At 41.9% G+C, this 16,137-nt stretch overlaps 1 protein-coding gene across 2 annotated transcripts; it reads left to right on the top strand.

Annotated features, from left to right (window-relative positions):
* The first annotated feature begins 5,527 nt into the window (after positions 1-5,527).
* On the top strand, positions 5,528-15,301 carry paqr5b (progestin and adipoQ receptor family member Vb). Of its 2 annotated transcripts, none has more exons than XM_040133743.1 (8): positions 5,528-5,636; positions 6,240-6,367; positions 9,334-9,539; positions 10,078-10,204; positions 10,956-11,000; positions 11,829-11,925; positions 12,911-13,055; positions 14,244-15,301. In XM_040133743.1, the coding sequence occupies exons 1-8, from the start codon at positions 5,583-5,585 to the stop codon at positions 14,522-14,524; spliced, it is 1,083 nt and encodes a 360-aa protein (XP_039989677.1). In that variant the 5' UTR covers positions 5,528-5,582; the 3' UTR covers positions 14,525-15,301. The 2 variants fall into 2 exon arrangements, with proteins under 2 accessions (XP_039989677.1, XP_039989758.1); XM_040133824.1 differs by having other exon boundaries at positions 5,557-5,636; positions 6,142-6,367.
* The last annotated feature ends 836 nt before the right edge of the window (positions 15,302-16,137 follow it).

The raw sequence follows: 16,137 nt of genomic DNA, 5'->3' as shown, positions 1-16,137 counted from the left end.
GCTTTGGTACGCTGAACACAAAAACTGGAAGGAAAGGTTAGACAGCTAGCCTGGCTCTGTCTAAAGTTTACAAATTACACCCACCAACGCGTTATACCTCACTGGACGACTTCTCAACGTGGTTGGTGGTTGCCACCAGAAAGAATTGTTGATTTTATACTTTGGTTTTTGGAAGGATTAAAGGAAGGAAATATAACATGTTAATAAACGAGCTTTAGAGGTTGCTGGTAGGTGGATTTCGTTACCTTTGGACAGAGCCAGTCTAGCTGTTTCCCCATTTCTTGCCCTTATGCTAACCTAAGCTAACGGCTGCTGGCTTTAGCTTCATATTTAATGGACAGATGTGAGGAATGGTATCCATGTTCTCATCTAATTCTCCGCAAGAAAGAGAAGTCTTCCTTTAAAACTCTGCTCTGTTATTAGCAGCTACCTGAGCAGTCTGCTGTAAAGCTTCTCTAAGTCATTAGAGAATCTGTTTCTCCCCATGCTCCGCCAAATCATTTTCAAACTTCACTTCATTTCTTGTTTCGTTTATGCTATTGAGTAGACAGTGTTGTCAAATGCAGCTCAGTCTCGGTCTCTCCACTGAATAATCACCCGAGACAGAGCAATGGTCATTACACTAAAATGAAATAAATCTCCTGTCTCTTTTTCCAAACCTGGTAATTGCTATATTTTGTTCATTTAGGAGCAGCTGGCGCTCTTTGGTTTACGTGATAGAGAGAATAACGGTCTTCAACAGTGCAATCACCAGCCGAGATGGCTTTGGTGCTGGGAGAGAACACCGAGGAGACAGAGCAGCAGTGGGGGGTACATGAAAGAGAAAAATGATATAGAGATGTGCTGGAGAGAAAGCGAGTGTGAGGTAGGGGGATTTCTAGATTGAGCAAAGGAGAAAAATGTCTGAGATTCAACAGAGGAAAAAGAGCGCCTGGAGTCTAACAACTATTAATAATGTATCAGAAGGGCGTCTGCCACACATGCTTCTCATTTGGAGATTCAAACTACACCTCATCAACCAAAACACCAGGGAGGCACCAACTCTTCGAGCAGCTGCACTGCAGTCTAACGCCCATCTGTCCCTCTGTAACCCCACGCAGCCACAACGCAAAGTCAGCGGATCATTATCATTATTATTATTACTATTATTAAAAATGGTAAATGTAAAGAAGGAAGATTATTGTGAATTGAAGTAATTCAGAGAAAAGATGGAAAATGTACTGTGTACATTTACTGTATTTTTATGATCACTTAAACTCACTGAGCACTTTATTAGGAACACCATTCCAATACTGGGTGGGGCCTCCCTTTGCTCTCAACAGTCTCAGCTCTTCATGGCACGGACTCCACAAGATGCTGGAAACTTTCCTTTCAGATTCTGGCCCATGTCAACATGATTGCATCACATCATTTCTGCAGATTCATGCTACCAATCTCCCGTTCTACCACATCCCAGATGTGTTCGGCTGGATTCAGATCTGGTGACTTGGGAGGCCGCTGAAGTCGACTGAACTCATTGTCATTTTCAGGAAACCAGGTTGAGGCGACCTTTGCTTTGTGACATGGTGCGTTATCATGCTGGAAGTAGCCATTAGAAGATGGTACATCGTGGCCATAAAGGGATGCACATGGTCAGCAACAACACTCAGATAGGCTGTGGCATTCAAACCATGAGTAATTGGTATTAAGGGTCCCAAAGTGTGCCAAGAAATCATTCCCCACACCATTACACCACCACCAGCCTGAACTGTCAACACAAGGCAGGTTGGGTCCATGGATTCATGCCGCTGAAGCCAAATTCTGACCCTACCATCTGCGTGCCTCGGCGGAAATCCAGATTCATTAGATCATGCTACGTTTTTCCAGTCTTCAACCGTTTTGGTGAGCCTGTGCCCACTGCAGCCTCAGGTTTCTGTCCTTGGCTGACAGGAGTGGAACCTGACATGGTCGTCAGCTGTTGTGGCCCATCCACCTCCTCTGACCTCTGTCATCAACAAGACATTTCTTTCTGAAGAACTGCCGCTCACTGGATGTTTTTTTTTATTTTTGCACCATTATGAGTGAATTCTGAGAGACTGTTGTGTGTGAAAATCCCAGGAGATCAAGAGTTTCAGAAATACTCCACCCATGTGAGGATTAACTGAAGCTCTGACCTGTATCTGCATAATTTTATGCACTGCACTGCTGTTACATGATCAGCTGATTGGATAATTGCATAAATAAGCAGGTGTATAGTTGTTCCTAATAAAGTGCTAAAGTGCTCAGTGAGCGTATATGCAGTGACGGACTGCAACTAACTACATTTACTCAACTGCTTTACTTAAGCATGAATTTGATGTACTTGTTAGCGCTGTGGCTGTTCACGAGTCTAATGGCTACTGGAAAAAAAAAAAAACTTCCTCCTATTTGTTTTACATACAGAGGATCTAAAACACATTTCTGCTGGCATTAGCTCAAAAATATTCATAGAGATCTTATATGTATCTTTGAGGACTTGTTCAGTATTAAGCTGTGCTAGGGATCTTTGTGTTTTGCAAGTAATTTTCGAGATGAGCCAAGAACACCTTGTAACTGGTTCTTGTTCTCTTGACGAAGGGAAGTAAACCAGTGTTTTAATAAAAAAATTTAAATACTTTCAATAACAGAGGAACAAATGTTGTCAGTATTCCCTGATCTGCTCCAAAGAAGTTTAGTTTACAAGCATATAAGTATATTTTTTTAATAATACTTCTGCACTTTTAATTCGACTGACATTTTCACTCCACGACTCTACCTGTATATTTATTTGCAGTATTACTACTTTTGACGCAGTAACATCCAAGGAGCACTTTAATTTTGTAGTTGGCCAAAGTGAAGCAATTTTTAACTCATTTATATACTGTTAGGTAGTTTAACCTCTAACCGGGCAGCCGATTTTGTGAACTCATCCTGTGTTTTGTCAGGCAAATCTCAATCTGCCAACTAGTGGCTGTCAAATAACTGTAAGAAGTACAATATTCCCATAATCATAGTAAGATTTGAAAAAAAAAAAAGTGTTATAAGCCATTGGACCATCTTAGACTCATCTGAAGTAAACAAAAACAAAGTTCTTTCCAAACTAATGTTTGTATCAGCCACAATGACTCAATGAATGCTTAACGTGAGAAGCTACTTAAGAGTTGTGCTGATGTTACACAAACATTCAGGGCTTGCCACAGGAGGCTCAGCTTGGCTTGCATGGGAGAGAGAGGAGTGGGGGGGGGGCTTTGGCCTGAAGCGAACTTGTTCCTTTTTCTCATTAACAGTCAATAAAAGAAGCAAGCCGTGCTCCAAGACCTCTGTGTCCTTTCAGTGATGCACTTTAATTCCCTGTGATGTAGCTTCGTGGTCTAAGGTCACTGACTGATGAATGAATTCATAAAAAAGACAAACAAAGGCAAAACTAAAATCTATAAAATCCAAGGACAGAGTCTGAGGAACCTGAGATCCTTTTTTAAGAAAACCTTTAGTTCAGAATGAACTTTTACCTTTCGGGGGTTTTGCCCCCCATGCGTCCTCACAATCAACCGCCGTACCTGTTCACACCAAAACCGGTGCAGCTTCCGTTTGATCGCGCTGACACCTTGTGGAGAGACGGGACGATGCAAGTGTCAGCGGTTTTTTTTTTTTGGAGCGTTCTCATGTGGCACATTCCTGACCCCACTCAACCACACCCATCAGCACAGCAACAGTCTGGAAACACCGTGTTTCAGCCTGTTGGCCTGGTGCTAAGTGGCTCGTCAAAGGAAGTGTGGTTAGTAGAAGTGCCACCACCGCATTCAGAAAACAAACAAAACTGTTCCTCTCCGCTCAACGGAGACGCCTGTGATTTCCCTCTCAGTGTGGTCGCCATAGTCCTGCAAATAACTTTGTTTTGATCACTTGACCTTGTTTTTCTCTCCCCTGGCTCTCTTGGAGCAGAACCCCCAGCACTTGACTTTGTTTATATTGTTGCCACTAAAAGTCTTGCTGACTTACATATTAACTTCACTAACCGACTCCAAGCCAAACCAAACTGACTTCCAGTCAGACATTCCTATCCAGGTGGCTTATTTATTTATTACTTTTTTTTGTTTTGTTCCTGAACCTGTAGTGTTGCTCTGGCTCTGACTGCTGCTCTTCTCCTCTGAGAGAAAGTGGAATGAGATCCCCAAGGTGCTCCACTGCGGGCCTGTATTGGTTTCTCAACACTGAGCTGGTGTGATTGCAGCTTACAACACAACATTGGTGGATTACTGAAAGGGGTTTTAATGAAAGCCTGGCTGGTGGCTTGGAGACTGCCCTTAGCACTGGAGCTGACCACTTTGGCTCAACAAAATTAGCGAGTTTAAAGGAACAGCATGATAAAATGTGTATGCTTTAAACATATTTGGTCTGGAATGATTTGAATGGACTTTTAACCGGAACCCTTATACTGAGGATTAGACATTTAAAGCCAGAATAGTTTGGGTTTTCCATCAATCTTCTGAGATAAAGCATTAACCTGTCGTTTGTGTTTAAACTTAAGCAAGCATGACGTTTTGTTGGGGGTTACTGATTGCTGTGGATTTACCTCAAAACAAAAGAAGTGATAAAGTGACCAAAGCAAAAATATATATAAATAAAAATGTTATCCAGTAAACCCTTTTTTCTCTGTGTAACACGAGCGAAACTATCAAACAAACTAATAATTAATAACATCTACACCTACTTTCTATTTCCGAATTGTGCGGTGGCACTGAGATATGTTTGCTTTAATTGCCTCAGAGTTTGAACAAGATAAGAGACTTGGGGAGGTCCGCCTGGGCTCGGCCAAATCTGCTGGGTGTGACAGCTGCCGGCAGATAGTGACGTTTCAGTTTAACCCAGAAGACGAGCAAGAAAGTGGCGTGAGAGGAACTCTCTAGACTTTTCTGACAGGCCGATGCATACCCTTCATTCACTTCAATGTCGCCCTTATCGGCACCGGCTGAAACTCAGATAGCACGTGTTCATTTCAGCGCTGAGCTGAGCTGAGCTGAGCTTCTCGTCCGGTGCACTTGTTGTGAGTTTCTGGCAGGAAAATAACAAAAAATTCTTCAATCACAGCTGATTTTTTTTTTTTTTGGTCACTGAAGGGAGATATATCACTGAAACCTGCTCTACTGGCTTGCCTGTCGTCTCTTTGTGAGAGGAGGATAATGCAGTTACAAAAAGGAGACCTTTGTTTTCATGTTAAGATTGTTGTGATTAGATGTCAGAGTAGTGGCCATGACTTTAATCTTGAAAAACTCGTTTTCCTTTTACGGAGAAATATTTGTCTTCTCTGGGCCAAACATTAGTTGTGTGTGCGCGTGTGTTTACAGGCCTTTGTGTGTGTGTGAGCATACACCTGTGTGCACATACCCTCCACCTCCAGGGAGACAGCGGGAGGAGGAGTGGCCCAGGTATACTGGATATTCTCGCTGGGTTTTGAAGAGGGCGGAGATGAAGGGGGGAGCGTTGAGGACGGCATGGCAACACAAACCTTATAAAGACGGAGGCACACCCCTGTTGGCGGCCTCAGTTCAGCTCGACTCCCAGACCGCAGAAGCACCTTGATAATCATGCTCAGCCTCATCAGGTTCCCACGCGTCTTCACCATCAATCAAGTACCCAAAGTAAGTTCATCTTCAGTGCGTCTTTACATGTAGGACATTTCGGCTTTCACGCAGTCAGACTGAGCTGGACTCAAAATCTGCCATTTAATGAAATGTAAAGAAGCGCTCTTAAATCAGTGGTTCCTAACTTTTCAAAACAAATCAACGTCTCATGTCCAACGCAGTTTAGCACGGACATTAGCAGAGAGTAGTTTGACCAAAGGATGATTTGTCCTGCTCAGATTGATTGGAAGGATTATTAGAGGCCTAAAAAATGGTGAAAGTGTCCTGTATTTCACAAGAAAAAAGCCCAAACTTTATCTTAATCAGCATCAAGAGTATGTGTTGTGACCCTTCAGATTTATCTCGGGCCGCCTCGGGAGGGGATCCTGTTCCCTGGTTTGGGAACCGCTGAGTTAATTGACCACTGTGATATTTTGTATGGGTTTTTGCATTAAACATGCAACACTTGGTCCACTGATAATTTCCTAGTCTTGTGTATTTTGCCTCACTCTGCTTAAAACAGATTTCAGAGACTCCTGCTTCTGCCAGAGTAATCGAAAAACAGATTTATCGAAGTTGTCAAAACCGACTGAGGAATAACCAAGAGATTTCGTTTTCGAGGTTTTCCACGAGGACAGTATCATCTCCGGGTACCGACACCCCCGCAGCTCAGCCACTGACTGCATCCTGAGCCTGTTCCAGCTGACCAATGAGACACTCAACATCTGGACCCACTTTTTGCCCACCTGGTACAGTGGATAAATGTTATTTTTGCCTGCAATGTGTTACGGTTTTAAGATTCATTAACAAGTGCCACCTGCCACCACCTTATTTGCTTGTTAGATTGGTACATATTGTAAAGTTTTACTTCATTCAGAAAAGGAAAAGGATTATTAGAGGGATTCCCTTCAGCATAGGTAGTAACATAAGGTTAATTCTGTGAGGAATCAGGAAGCATTCTGTCATGAAAAAGGAATCCTGCACAGCTTTTAAAGCTGGCAGGTCAGAGACGGATCAAAAATGTTCCTACATAATTTCATCATGTGGTTTTACAAACTGACAATTTCTGAACCTATCTTATCTATCAGATAGGTCACATGGTCTTCTCTCGGATCACCATGATAAAGATAAGACTCAACCATTCCCTGCACTCTTTCTTTGTCACACATTTAAGTTTCAGATTTCGAACCAGTATCCATTAGATGGATTCTAGTTTCCATCCAAATGCGGCACAAAGTTTAACCGAATTTCGAGAAAACTGGTAAAAGAAAATGCAAATTAATGTGTGTTCCCACCCACGACTGCTACACAAATATTAAGAGCTGGTTCATCGCGATAAATATCTGGTGGTGCTAATTTTCCAGTCGGGTGCCATTAAACCATTGCAGAGGAAGAGGACTCAATGAGACAGAGTAGTTTAAAGAGCTCCGCTCAGATCTCAAAGTGTGGGGAAAAAAAAATAAATGTAGAAAATATGATGGAAATGTGTCATTTCTATTTGTTTCATGTAGTCATTTGAGGAACATTACAGTTTCCTTATCGCTCCACACAGATCTGTTTTCCATTTGCCGCTTATTTTTTTAGTTTTTTAAGTGGATGTTTAAGTGACATGATTCATGTGCATCATAATTTCTTCACTAGGTCTGTTTCCGTTGTACTTCGTAGCATTTCGTTTTGTACCAACTTTTCCACCTCAGCCAAGCGTAAGAACTTTTTTCTGACATTTCGAGATTTTTGCAAAGTTCTGGTGTTAATGTGCAAATTGAAAAAGCATTCAAACAAAGGCGGGTGTTGAGCTGGCCCTTAAATTTTGTAAACTCAAAGACTTGGCAGCTTGTTGCCTTATGTCTGTCTGAGTTTTCCCAGCTTCTACCATCTTTCTGAGTGAAGACGGGACGCCAGATGCAACGTCTTTAGGTGCAGGCAGACAGACTGAAAAGCTAAAGAAGAGAAAAAAGAAAGATAGATGCTGAGTGGGAGATAGAAAGAGGATGAGAATGAGGACAACTCTCCGTATCCCTCTACTATACATCTCTACACAGTGTGTTCATTTTAACTGGGGCTCAATAAAAGCAGAATTATGGCTCCTCAGCTTCCTCCCCGAGTTTGGCAAACATTACACTACTGCACAGCATCTAGGTAAAATCCATGACTTGTGGCAGCTATGTAACTAATATCCTGATGCAATTATTGTGTGTGTGTGTGTGTGTGTGTGTGTGTGTGTGTGTGTGTGTGTGTGTGTGTGTGTGTGTGTGTGTGTGTGTGTGTGTGTGTGTGTGTTCATATGAGCATGTTTTAGCATTTGAAATTACTACAGAGACTCCTTCGCCCACTAGCCACCCTGCACTTCCTCCCTGCTGAGATGCCAGTTGCTTTGACTGCATAAGTCCACAGAGAAATTGCACATGTATTTGTGTGTGTGTGTGTGTGTGTGTGTGGGTGTGGGTGTTTGTGAGTGGAGGATATACTGAGGGCACATGAGTATTTTGTATCATGGGGCACGGCGTGGAGACCTGCAGGCCGGCCGCTAATGAGTAGATCTGTGCTCAAGGCTTCCATATGAGTTGCCGCAATTAGTTAACTGCTCAGTGACGGGGAAAAGCACAAATAATGTTGATTTGTTAATGAGGTGCACTGAGACGTGGAAACAGTGGCCGCGGTAGACAAGGCAAACTATAGCCTCCTGATAAGATTAAGCATTTTGTACAGAACTGGTAGCTGTTGTGTAACTGACAGTTGCTGACGAAGGCATGATTTAACTGAGTAAAAAATGAACATGTTACTTAATTATGAACTTATTGTTTTTCCTGACACTGACAGGTACTCTGACTGTGATGACAAGCCCAGTATGCCTTTTTTTTTTTCCCCAGTACCGTGACCGTGGCTAATTAAATGTCTTTGTCTCTGTTGTCATAATGTGGGCATTCTGCTGAAGTCTGCTACAGAAGGTAATTGGACATTAGATAGGTGGTGCACACTTTTCTGCTTTTTGTAGCTCTGCTCGCTAATGAGCCTCTCTCTCTCCGACCAGCTTATTGGCTCAGGGTTTACTGGAACCTCACAGCAAGGAGCTGTTTAAATATTTAAATCCAATTTTTTAAAAAAAATTGGGAACATTTGGGGAAATCTACTTTTACACCCTTGCTGAGGGTGAGATGCTAAGATGGACACCACTCTCATCTTTGTGCATGAAATATGGAGGGACAGCTGGGAGGAAGTTAGCTTCTCTTAGCATAAAAACTGGACACGGGAGGGGTACAGCTAGCAGCTAGCTCTCTCCGCGGGTCATCAGTACGCCTGCCGACACTTCTGGAGCTGAGACACACTTGTTCTGTTTGATCCTTAAACAGACAGAAATGTAAAATTGACAAGTTGTGGGTCTACGCGAAGTTACGTGCCGTATCTGTTCCCGTGTCAGCACGGAAGTCTGAAAGGAATAGTCTGTTTACACTGTGCTTACGCCCACATTCGGCGTATGATTTACAAATATCATACGCCGAATGTTCAGCTACTCCTTTATTATCTCATATATGTGCAAATATTCCAGCGATACTACTTAACTGCTACCGATACTTTCACAGTGCGACGGAAGGTATTGAGCAATGACTCCGGCATAATCGTTCATGTAATAACAGCCTTCTTTTATTAAAAAAAACCGTGCTGCTGCATCCATTCCAATTCATGTAACTTTGCTGTGACCTGTTTCTTCTGACAGGTACTTCCTATGGAAACTAGTGACAGTGGTGCTGATGCAGACAGCATGGCAGGACTCCTTCACCTGGCCCCTGGTGATCTTCCTGTTCTCGTGCTGCATGTATCCGCTGGCATCCAGCTGCGCTCACACTTTCAGCAGCATGTCGGCGCGGGCACGCCACATCTGCTTCTTTTTCGACTACGGGGCCCTCAGTTTCTACAGCCTGGGTAGGTGTCCGTGGTCGACCGCCAGATGGTTCGGTAGAGCCCGGAGAAAATGGCATTAGCGGTGGCATTAAGTGGTTCTGTTTTAGGCACCGAACTCTCCACGTGCACAGTCTTGTTACCGAACTGGCTTCGGTGACTTAACAACTTACAGTATCAGTAACTCTATCAGATATGGTGTGTGAAAGCATGGCACGATTCATGGAATTCAGTGTATCTTAAAATGTCGTGTTTTCTTACGCGGAACAGTGCACGCCCTGTCAGAGAGACATCAGATAAGCTGCCTTTGTAAGCAGTTCAGAGGTAGCAGAGGTCAGCGAGTAATTTGGTAAAAGTGCAGAAACAGAGTTACTCTAACACACTGCATGTCACAAACGTTATATTGAAAGCTGTCTCCCTTGTGTATGTAAACGGTGCTGAACACAACACCATAAATGATAAATCCCTCAGAGTGGAGTGTACAGATACTTTTTTCCCCCTGATACTAAACGTGCAGTGCTGAAAGCTTACAATTTTGCACTGTTGTTGTGTGCTCCTGCAGGGTCAGCAATCATCTACTCGGCTTACGTTTTCCCGGACAAGTGGGTGAACAGCTTCCTCCACCAGTGCTACGTCCCCATGGCTATGCTCAACACGGTCATCTGCACCGGCCTGGCCTGCTACTCCAGGTACGGTGAGAGGATTAACTTGGCACAGCTACCAGCTGACGCGGTTCCTATCTTAGCAATTATGGTTTTCATGTGGGAAAAGGAGAAGAGCAACACGTCGCGAAGGGTTAACACGCTAGCAGGCTAAACATTACCAGGCTGAACAAATGTTGTGATGCTGTGTGCCAAGCATTCATTTTCTGAAAGACAAAAATTCCCGGTGATCTTTGAAAAACCCCAGAAAGTTGTTCTACAACACCTACCACAGGTTGCAACAATAGTTCCAAAGCCGGCTGAAAACCTCCTTGCACATTTTATTTAACATGAGTATAAACACCTTACTGTGTATGGAAAGAGAAAACAATGTGTTACAATGACATACATAACTGACTATAAAACTTTTCATTTTGATTCAAATTGCACAGATTGAACAAGGACACACTGCATGTCATTATGAAATAGAGTTGCAACTCAGTTAAAGTTAAAAATCCCTGAGCAGTGGGTGGAATTTTTATGATTATTTTTTGAATCTAGATGGTGAGAGGCGTCTTTTCAAAACTGTGGTAAGTGCAGCGAACAACCTTATGGGTTCCTCACAGATCGATCGCCAAAATCAGAATTATTCAGGGACCTTTGTCATTGAGGAGAGAGAGCACTGTTCCACCTCTTGCATTTTCAGCAATTATCACATTGTTAGCACTGTTGTCTTCTTCATGTACCGGATTAATGTTGTTGCTTGTTCTTCTTTCACTCATCTCTCCCCACTGCTAAGGCTGGGCTTCCCATTTCTACAATATAATAGTGACGTCGTCAAGAGGTAAAGACCATGCATTTGCCTAAAAATCTGCTCCTCCTCTCTCTCCACTATTCTGCCCAAAAATATTGTTGCTGTGCCTCAAATCATGTTAGCGACGGATAAATGCAGTTCATAAATGCTCGACTATCTCTTTACAATACTGACATGTCTTCAGAATGACTTCATCCCACAGACATTATTGACTGGGATTTAAACAGGAGCACTGAGCAACTCACCGTTCAATACAATGGGTGTGACATAGTGACTATAGGGACCAACCCTAAACGGTGATTAACTCCCAGTGTAGTTTCAGCTGAACAGGTTAGAGGGACTGACAGAGCCAACAGCGAATGTTGTTCTGCAACAACATTGGCTCGCTGGTTTTAATTCTAAGAAAATCAAAGGTGGTTAAAGTTTTCTGGTTATCATATGGAATAGAACAATTCTTAAATCTGTCACAGTCTCTCACAAATTAATTTATGAATTGATTCCTTTCAGGCTCTTTGATTTAAATTTCTAGAGTAAAAATGTATTTTCTCTAATGGATTCCTTTACTTATATGGGAATTTCTAGCCACTAGCTAGAGAAGCACACCATTCTGCTTAAGAATGACGTAAAATTCAAACTGTACCCATGTGGATTACTATATTTTATGTCCTTCAGTGTTTCAATATTATGGTATTAAATTATTAACAAATTCTCATACAATTAAGGCATTACCATTAGCAAAGCGGTGCAAGATGTTTGCACATAGCTTCCTCCACATCTGTAACACAGCGTAAACATTAGGAATATTCCATGAATGAAAGTGCTGTTTCTCATTACTGAAAATAACGTGTCTCATTGCAGATTCCCCGAGTGCCAGAGTCCAAAGTTCAGCAAATGTCTTCGCGTTGTTGCCTTTGCCTACCCCTACCTGTTCGACAACATTCCTCTGTTCTACAGGGTACGGTCACGTCTGTGCACTTCACACATCTGTTTCCTCACACAAGACACATCTAAAAAGACATAGACGAGTGCGTGTTGTAGCTTATAGGGTCCTGGGTCTGGAGCATAAACTACTTTGTGTTGATCAGGACAAGTGTTTTTTCAGACGTGATATGATTTAAAGTAATAATCGACACCAGCTGAGCAGTTTATTTTCAAATGCACATAAAGTTATGATGTGATGTATGATGAATGGTTTCTGTAGGAGGGGAATGTGATGGGCAGTTAGCGCACGTAAACATACAAAACCACTAAACAGTTGACGCAGTGAGGACTCTTCACCTGAAATAGTCACAAAAATGGCGGCTACCCGATATATTATGTTAGATTTCTGAACATACATGCTTTGTAATAATAATAACACAAAGGTCAGTTTTCCTCTTGTATTGGATATGAAGCTGATACAATGGAGCATAGGAGCAAAAAAATCACGGTTCGGATCTTTGGGGGACAACAAGCCAAACGCCCAGTGTTTCCTCCTGTAACGCCATAAATCTTACCAAAGCTCTTTAATTGGAAATGAAGTACGTCAGGTTAAAATGATCAGTGCTGATGAAATCCTAAAGTATCTGTTTCAGCTCGTCTTTCGGATGAATGGTTAGAGCCGCTCCCATTTTACACTAAGATAAAAGTGTAAACATTTCTTTTCTGACATGGATATATGCAGAGATGTATTGCCAAACTGTCGATTTTCTTTTTTATTTTATTTTTTTGTAAAATCCAGCCTCATAAAATTTTACACTTTCGCCTTTGTGACTAAAATCTTACTCTTCTACGGCAAGTTACCCGGCAGCTCCTCTGGCAGATGCTTACTAAAGGAGTTTAAGCTTCCTCAGTGAATTTGAAGGTGATATAAGTGGTTTTCTGTTTCATGAATAATGTTGACATTAGTGTTATCTGTTAAATCTGATGTGTGTGTGCGTGCGTGCGTGCTGCGTTCACAGGTTTTCCTGTGCGTAGGGGAGGGCTGTACAGACAACGATACCAACATCCTCCACTACAACCACGTCGCCTTGGCTTTCCTAACAGGCTTCCTGTTTGCCACACATTTACCTGAGCGCCTGGCACCTGGCAGCTTCGACTACATAGGTGAGGTTGATCTGGGGCGTAGTTGTTGTTGTCTTTAGTACGTTGTCTGCTCAGCGATCCCTGCAGAGAATCATCACCGTACTCTGCGCTTCCCCTCTGCTCTATGTTGTGTTTCAGCGTCTTTTTGGTTTTCTGCTTCACAATTTACCGTTTTGGTTCATTAACGCCGCTTTCATCAGTGTCGTGTTCAGCAGCAGGAGGCCACTGTCTGCAGTGAAAAAGCTCTAAAAATCCACCTTTTACTCCCCGCGCAGCTCCAAATGACAAACATTCAAAGTTAGCGACCAGCTGGTGAACGTAGTGGAGCATTTAGGAGCTAAAGAGCCAGATGTTTCCTTCGGGAATTGGTGACAACCAAAACAGAGTTAACAGAAAAGTGGCAAAAAATAAAATGCTAATGTTGCATCACGTATAATGGATGTGTACATAAGCAACTGTTTGCCAACAAGCTTGCCATATCAACTTAAAAGGGGAAGTACTTTCATGGCTTTTCTCACAAGCATGCCTTAATTGAATTTACACACAAAAAAATTTCCTATATCTAACAAATCAATGATCAATTATTGAACACAATGACATTATACAATATGCAATGTAAGAGCAGAGCACAAGATGCAGAGGAATATGTCAGAGGGGGACTGAAGGGTCATTATATGCAGGGAAAAGTTCTCAAAACCACCTGGGCAAAATGGAGAGAAACCTTGAATAGTACAAGCTAGAGATTGCTGAGAAATGACGATATCAAAATGCTTACATAAAAAGGTGTGAATTACACTTGCATCATTCTTTATAGAAGTATGAAACAAATTAAAAAACTAGCTGGAGTGAAACGTCATAATGCCATAATGATGCATTCATGTGTACCTATAGTATAGGAAGAATCGGTTTCCTGATCATGAGGTTAGCTTGTGAATGCAGTAGTTTATACAACTCACATTCAAATTTCACATTTCAGAACTCAGATCACTACAAAGAAATTCTCAAATTTTGTGAAACACCGGTTTCACATTGTTAAATGTTAAACATTGTAGAATAATGCTAATGCAAAACAGCTGTCGATTTTCTTCATTCTTAAGAAAACAGTTGACAGTGTGAATTTTTTGCTCAGTAGTAAGGCTTGAGCTTACTCCTTATCTGAACACTGTGACATGTCTGAGCTCAAACACGACTCGACCGCTCCCTCTGCAGGTCACAGCCATCAACTCTTCCACGTGTGCGGCATCCTCGGCACCCACTTCCAGATGAAGGCAATCGAACAGGACATGGCGACGCGACGCCCCTGGCTCCTCGAACACTCCATTCCCATCACATTTTCCAACTCAGTGGGTGCAGCACTGCTTTGTGTGCTGCTGAATTTGACCATTATCTTCCTCTACAGTCTACCCCTACTGTCTGCACCAGTCTGCCGGGAAAAGAAATGTGGCAAATGTCCAAAGAAAGCCTCAGCCAAGGTCTGCCCCTGCTGCTAAATCTCCAGTCATAAGTCACGGCTTAGGGGTTCCCAGCTGGTCACGAGACACACGGACATGTGCGAAGTGTGCATTATGGGTGATATAAGAAGCTTGTAAAGAGCACTCTGGAGCTCAGAGGAGCTGGTGTAATGTTTAAGGGAATGATAGATTGCAGTCTGCACTAAAGTCACGGTGGTGTTTGGTCTTCAGACGTCGCCGTGATGACTGCTCTTAGATGTGGTGTGTGAAGGGAAAATAAGGGCATCATTTGCCCGGACAGGCAACGGAAATTTAACAAAAACATTTGTTACCATAATATGTAATGAATCTAAATGTTTCTGAGGAAACTTGTTCCAATAAAGAGCTACAAATGTAGTGGGTCAGCTACATTATGAGGCAGTGCTTTATATGCTATAAAACTGTGTAAAATTCAAAATGTGCTGTAAATGTAACCTTCATTTTCAGATTGCAGTGCCGCATTTAGACACTGTACCTTTTCATACTTCTAGTGCGTGTGTTTGTACGCAACCTATTGGATTGTACTGAGTAAAAGCAGTCAGACTATCACTCACATAAAAACATGAGGTTAAAAGAGGCAACTATGGCAAGGAAAGGCAAATATTTTGCCTTGAACTGCCTGCAAAGTAGCAACTTAATAAATTAAAGGTTTAGCTGCCAATAATGTAAGATAATTTAAACAGAATAAATGTTTTCAGAGAAGTTTATTTTCCTCAAATGATTATCCGTTTCTTTCCCAGTAGACATTGTCAAATTGTTCCTTTTTGTAAAACTGAAAGTATTTAAGTACTGTGTTATTTATTATGATTTTTTTCAATAAACTATAAACCAAACTGACTGTGTGTCATTGTGATTCAAGAAGAGTGTGCTGCGTAACATATCCATCAATTGTCACAGCTTTATTTATTTTTCCTGCTACCTTTAATGCTCTATATATTAAAACATCTTTTTTTAAATTTATATCAATCAAGCCAAGTTGTTTCTGTTTTGTCATGTCAGATTGTACCAATTCATTTTTTTCTTTCACTGAAAACAACCAGAAAAAAATTCCAGGAAAATGAAATTATGAAATTACATAATTAACCAATGTAGATAGAAGCATAATGCAGGGACGCTGTTGACATCCAGTAACAATGAATTTATGAATTGATTGGTGCGTTGAACCCCCCAGTCTATGGGCATGTTAAAAGCACAGTGGGGACAAGATTTGAATGAGGCTTGGAAAGCAATCTTTGAACAAGTACATGACTCGTCTCCCTGTCGTCGACAAATACTCGTGAAATTCAAGGTTGTTCACGGTGTCCGTTTAATAAAAAGCCAAATTAACCAAAAATATATCCAAATATAGATCCGGCTTTTGACAGATGTAAAGTGTCTGCAGCTACTCTGATTCACATGCTTTGATTGAGCCCTGATCTGCATGATTTCTGGGGCACGATGTTCAGCTCGACACGGAAAAAATCCAAAACGCCCTTCTCATGCCGGGTGGTTGAGAGATGACATATTTCATTTAAAACTACAGGAAAAATGGAATTTACCACGAGAGAAAAATCTGATGATTTCAGGAAAATATGGATGCCTTTTATATCCTGTTTTCCCACTGGGATAAAAAA

This window comes from Xiphias gladius, chromosome 1 (assembly GCF_016859285.1).
Source record: "Xiphias gladius isolate SHS-SW01 ecotype Sanya breed wild chromosome 1, ASM1685928v1, whole genome shotgun sequence".
Classification (NCBI taxonomy): Eukaryota; Metazoa; Chordata; class Actinopteri; order Istiophoriformes; family Xiphiidae; genus Xiphias; species Xiphias gladius.
This window is presented reverse-complemented; position numbering and strand designations above follow the sequence as displayed.

What these genes read in the sequence shown, in the direction of transcription:
- paqr5b (XM_040133743.1), top strand. Translation starts at nt 5,583, where the DNA reads ATGCTCAGCCTCATCAGGTTCCCACGCGTCTTCACCATCAATCAAGTA. An exon ending in CCTCAGTTTCTACAGCCTGG is followed by an intron (nt 9,540 to 10,077) that starts GTAGGTGTCCGT and finishes GTGCTCCTGCAG; the next exon opens with GGTCAGCAATCATCTACTCG. An exon ending in TGGCAGCTTCGACTACATAG is followed by an intron (nt 13,056 to 14,243) that starts GTGAGGTTGATC and finishes CTCCCTCTGCAG; the next exon opens with GTCACAGCCATCAACTCTTC.